Source organism: Schistocerca nitens, chromosome 4 (genome assembly GCF_023898315.1).
Source record: "Schistocerca nitens isolate TAMUIC-IGC-003100 chromosome 4, iqSchNite1.1, whole genome shotgun sequence".
NCBI lineage: Eukaryota > Metazoa > Arthropoda > Insecta > Orthoptera > Acrididae > Schistocerca > Schistocerca nitens.
In genome coordinates, this window is record NC_064617.1 from 940,715,112 (window position 1) to 940,721,013 (window position 5,902).

The 5,902-nt window shown below is 43.9% G+C and overlaps 1 protein-coding gene across 1 annotated transcript; it reads right to left on the reverse strand.

Moving 5' to 3' along the window:
• Positions 1–4,803: 4,803 nt before the first annotated feature.
• On the reverse strand, positions 4,804–5,586 carry LOC126252697 (eggshell protein-like). Its single transcript, XM_049953600.1, has 2 exons — positions 5,446–5,586; positions 4,804–5,106 (listed from the first exon to the last, which is right to left on the reverse strand). The coding sequence occupies exons 1-2, from the start codon at positions 5,584–5,586 to the stop codon at positions 4,804–4,806; spliced, it is 444 nt and encodes a 147-aa protein (XP_049809557.1).
• Between the last annotated feature and the right edge of the window lie 316 nt (positions 5,587–5,902).

The following is a 5,902-nucleotide window of genomic DNA, read 5'->3' on the forward strand; positions in this document are numbered from 1 at the left end:
TCCGTATCAGAAACGATACCCATACTGAGCTCCTATAATGTGAGTTAAAATTTTTGAGAGATGCTTTCTTGATTGATGTACCTCTGTTTCCTGTATGTCCAACAGTTTTTGCGCAGCTTTCTTCGGAAACTCCGGAGGTACTTACGAATGTCCCTCCCTTTCCACATTGGAAAACGAAAAGGTGGGAATAATTTTTCCATATTGCTATTTTTGACTGCGATATTAATTAAAATGACCTGACATTAATGTGTTTCACACTGAAAAAAGTTGAAAAGTTACATAGCCTTAAAGATCCGACATCATTTGACTACGCGATCGGTGACCTGTACTGCAATCAGACACTACTTAACAATTGTCTAGGAATTTTTGTGCGAAGAAATTTTAAGTGGAAGAATAACACAAATCTATCAGTGGGGATGCTAGTGGCTGAATTTCAACCTGTTTTGCCACGACAGTCTTCAAAAATGGCTCTGGGCACTATGGGACTTAACTTCTGAGGTAATCAGTCCCCTACAACTTAGAACTACTTAAACCTAACTAACCTAAGGACATCACACTCATCCATGCCCGAGGCAGGATTCGAACCTGCGACCGTAGCGGTCGCCCGGTACCAGACAGTAGCGCCTAGAACCGCTCGGCCACTCCGGCCGGCTGAGTCTTCAGTATAGTGTATAAGGACTACAAGTTTCTCATGAGTTACTGATTCTAATTAATTTCGTGGTAGGTAACATGTCATTAACCTGTAATATGCAGCAGAAATCATACAAACCTCTGTATACGAAGAAGCCGGAATAATGATGACATGTTGACAACACGGTTAGGATTGGACTTGCAGACGACATGAGAACAGGATAGATTGTATTGCTAAGAATGGTTCCAGAACTCACGAGAAGTTTGAAGCAAAACATTACGATGTGGATGAAATTGAAAAGTAGGGCCTACAGAGAGATTGATGAAGACAAACACATTGTGGGTGCAAAGTCTTATTACCGCTGTGGGTTAAAGGCAATACTATTAATTATGTGTTGCTTCCCTTTGTTAGAATCCATCCTATATGTACACATAACAACTGAGTACCTTACACAGTAACGGGTGGTTTACGGTGGGAAAGGCTGTTCGCTAACGATCTCACTTACGCAGGTCAATTAAAAATATGTTGTCTGAGGTCACCGGATGATTTAAAGAACAGCCTGCAACTGCAACGGTGGTCTGTGTTGCCGGAGTGCAGCGTCCGTATTTGGTAACGCTCTGTGTGTGCCTGCAAAACAGGCAACACAGTCGCACGTGACGCCTGAGAAGCAGTTACGATTGGCTACTTACTGCCGCCTGCCACTGGACTCGATGAGAAGTCAGAGTTATTCTAATCGGAGTATAGTATCTTCCATAACTCCAAACTTTGCGATCAAAATGGTTCTAACCGAAGGAAGAAACAATCCTAAATGCTATTGAAACATGTACGTTTGAAATATGATTGAAATTACGTAAACGACAGTAATCTGAAACCAAACTGTTAGAATTGGAATGGCATGTGAACGTGTGTTTTACCTCGTCGCTTATGCGCTTTGTCCTGTGCTGAACTTTACTGACTGCGAGACTGTAAATTTAATTTAGCTGCGAGAACGTAAATTGTCAATAACTTTAAACCAAACCAAAACTGCATGAATTTACGTAGCACAAAAACTGAATCCGATGCAACACTATTGATTTGAAATTGGCCCTGGTAATAAAATAAAAATTTACACAATTTGAAAATAGTGGTCTCTCTGCTTAATAAATGCTAACCCAAATAATAAAATTTCTTAGCTTTATCTGCCCAATGGTAACGCTATTCGCACTGCTCCCTGTTAGCACTTTAAATTGTTTAGTTAGCAAACAGCTGTTCTGCAAGGCTGTTGCTTAGCATACATTTTAATTAAATCGAATATGACTGAGACAATAGCTTCTTGAGAAAAATAGTTAATCAAAAATGATGTGGATCTGGGAACTAAATGGATGTGATTGCTATACACTGTCTCTATCATCACTTATGAATACGCGCACTGCTTAAGAAATCTTGCAAATAAAAAAATCATTTCTACCTACAGCGAGTAAGTATATATTCAGTACACATCAGATACAACACGTCTTTAGACTTGAGAGGTCTCCATAGATCACTCGATTTAAAGTAACTCTAACACATTACCCATAACACCTTCAATCAGCGATCGCTGTTGAGCAGCGACGCTATTACACAATCGATACTACATTTCACCATCTCTGGTTCAATATAATATTTTCTTACAAAACCTGAACTAATTTACCCTGTGTATATACCTTTCACTGTTACCATCACAGAGCGCTTCAACGAGATATACGAAGGAAGATCGAAAAGACATAGACAATAATTTTTTTGTCTCCTGGCATTGTAGCTGGAATGTTGAAATTTTATGAGGATATAATTTCAAGTTTGCTGTACAAAGGATATTTAGCTTTTATGTGCAGCTCCAGTGAGAGAAGCCAGAACTACGAAACAAACATGGCGCGCATGTTACTGTTGTCAAGTATAAAGAGCAGCGAAATGTAGTTCGATAGTTCTAGACCAAACGGCATGCACCAAGTGGAATTCACAGGGATATGCGTGGAGTGTATGGGAACGACTGTATGGAGCGTGGCAGTGTCTCCAGGGTGTGTGCATTCTTCCAAGAGGGCTATGTGATTCGCCACGTTCCGGACGGTGGGTAACAGCTGCAATCCCACGGAAGGTCGGAGCCATTGTGGCACCCATTTTGAACGACAGGCGAGTGCAACTGCAAACCTTGTCGCAGGAGTTCAACATTTCCTACGCTTCGATGTACAATTTTGTTCATGAAACGTTGAAACTTCGTAAAGATAGTGCTCGTTGGGTGCCTGAGGACCTGACAGACAACTACAAGGGCCAGCGAATGACAGACTTGTATCACGTTATGCCACAGAGGGACATGACTTCTTGAAAGGAATTGTGACTGGTCATGAATAGTGGGCATACCATTACACGCCCGAAACAACACATGCCTCTATGGAGTGGAGACATGCTTGGTTCTCCAGTACGAAACCAATTCAGTGCGATTCAGTCGGCTAGGTAAATGGTTGTGAATTGCTGTGAAATATACATGGTGTGTTATTGGTGGATTTTGCTGCAGCCTACATTAAAACTTTGGTTAACTTGCGTCTTGTCCTTCGTGACAAACGCCACAACATTGAATCTGACGGTGATAATGGTCGCCCTCATGATGCTGCTCCTGTTCCTGAGAAAATCGCCAAATTTAGGTGGGAGGTGCTCCAGTATCCACCACAAGGTCCAGACCTTGCACCGTCGGAATTTCATCTGTTTGATCCTATGAAAAAATTCCTGGCCGGCCAGATGCGCAAGTGAAATCAGCAGTCCGCAAATGGCTATACTCCAACCGAACGGACTTCTACGAACAGGGCATATTGAAACTTGTACCACGATTAGAGAAATGCGTTGCGAAAGTTGGTGACTGAGTAGAAAAGTAGTAAGTTCATTTGTGATTTTTTTTCTGTGTTACGTATTAAACTTTTGGTAGTAAAATTACCGTGCGTTGTTTTCCAGTCTTCCCTCGTCTAACGAGGACATAGTTAGTTGTAGTTCTGCAGACTTGTTTGCAACTTTAGAGACACCACTGCAAAGCCCAGATTTTCCAGTAATACTTAATGCAGAAACACCAGTGCATTTAATCTTAGCACTGTCGAAGAAAATACAACGCCAGTATATGAATGAAATTTATTGTCTAGACATGTTGTGGAATGAATCTTCATAAACAGGTATATTTCATAGAAATTACAGTACCATGTTAATTTAGTGAGATTTAGGACAAGTATACAACAATTGTTAAGTGAAGTCGAAAGCAAGACATTTCCTACAGGAAAGTAAATTATTATATCTTCCTACCTCACGTCACGCAAATGCTATTATGACTGGTTTCGTCCTTCTATCAAGTCATCACCAGATGATGATGATGATGATGATGATGATGATGATGATGATGGCAACAACTCTAAGCAGGTAATGATACCATCTGTAGTGGCCTGAAGCTGAAATATACTTTCTTTTAGATGTTCGTTGTTCATGAAGTCACATAATGGCTAGACGCTGATTACTGTCTTCTGAACTGCTTCAGAAAAGATGACCACACCATAGTTCCCACCACTGACTATTTCATGAAAGAGAAAGTAACATACACTGATGAGCCGAAATATTATAACATGATTTGGTAAAGGAGAAATCGTTATAGCCTACAACCTGGCAACAAGAGTACAGAGGGAATGAGAGAACGAAAACAATACTACGTCCTTTCTACATCAGTCTCAGAAATGATTCTTGGCCACACCCTAACTATATTCTCGCTCCTCCTTCCACAACTGTGACATAACTTCCCCACTCCTCCTCCCACCCATCAGCCCAACATGATGGAAGCAGACCACTTGGGAGAAAGACTCCTACTGTGTCATTCATGACAGTGTCAGTGACGGTGTGGTAGGAATATTTGCCTAAAGATTTATAGTTTCAGGTAATACCATGTTTAATTTTCTTAAATTTCATCATTTTTCTAAGAATTTTGATGCAATTACTGATCAACATATTGACTGCCATGTGCCCACCAGCAGCCACAGCAGATCCTTACACATGATGCTGTATCCTGGCCTGGTGGTGAAACATCCATCACTATATGTCAGGCAGTCAGCATGTTAAGCAATGCACCTCCACCACCACCACAGCCACCACCACTACTATCACCATTTACATAGCCACCACCACAGCCACCATCAACACAGCACAGTTGCCACTGCTGCTACTGCTGACATAGCCACCACTGCCACCACTGCCCCCCCTCCTCCGCTGCCACTGGTGTCCCTGTTGCCATTGCTGCCACCATTGCCACTGGCACCATTGTTGCCAGTACCTCCACCACCACCACCACCACCACAGCCACCACAGCCACCATTGCCACTTACATAGCCATCACTACCATCACCATCACCACAGCTGCCACCATAACCACCATCAACACAATTGCCACTGCTGCTACTGCCGCCATAGCCACCACTGCCACTAATATCCCCCTCCACCTGCTGTCACTGGTGTCCTTGTTGCCATTGCTGCCACAATTGCCACAGCCACCACTACTGCCACTACCTCCACCACCACCACCACCACCATAGCCACCAACACTACCATCACCACTTTCATAGCCATCAGCCAGCCGAAGTGGTCAAGCGGTTCTAGGCGCTACAGTCTAAACTGCGTGACCACTACGGTCACAGGTTCGAATCCAGCCTCGGGCATGGATGTGTGTGATGTCCTTAGGTTAGTTAGGTTTCAGTAGTTCTAAGTTCTAGGGGACTGATGACCACAGAAGTTAAGTCCCATAGTGCTCAGAGCCATTTTTTTTTCATAGCCATCACTACTGTCACCACCACCACAGCTGCCACCTCAGCCACAATCAACACAGTTGCCACTGCTGCCACTGCTGCCACAGCCACCACTGCCACCACTGGCCCATCTCCACTTGCTGTCACTGGTGTCCCTGTTGCCATTGCTGCCACCATTGCCACTGCCACCACTGCTGCCACCACCACCGCCACCACCACCACCACCACCACCACAGCCACCACCACTACCATCACCACTTTCATAGCCATCACTTCTGTCACCAACACCACAGCTGCCACCACAGCCACAATCAACACAGTTACCACTGCTGCTACTGCTGCCATAGCCACCACTGCCACCACTGGCCCACCTCCACCTGCTGTCACTGGTGTCCCTGATGCCATTGCTGCCACCATTGCCACTGCCACCACTTCTGCCACTACCTCCACCACCATCACCACCACCACCACTATCAGCAGGAGAGAGGTTGTG

What these genes read in the sequence shown, in the direction of transcription:
- LOC126252697 (XM_049953600.1), bottom strand. Translation starts at nt 5,586, where the DNA reads ATGGTGGCAGCAATGGCAACAGGGACACCAGTGACAGCAAGTGGAGAT. An exon ending in CAGCTGTGGTGGTGGTGACA is followed by an intron (nt 5,107 to 5,445) that starts GTAGTGATGGCT and finishes CAGTGACAGCAG; the next exon opens with GTGGAGGGGGATATTAGTGG.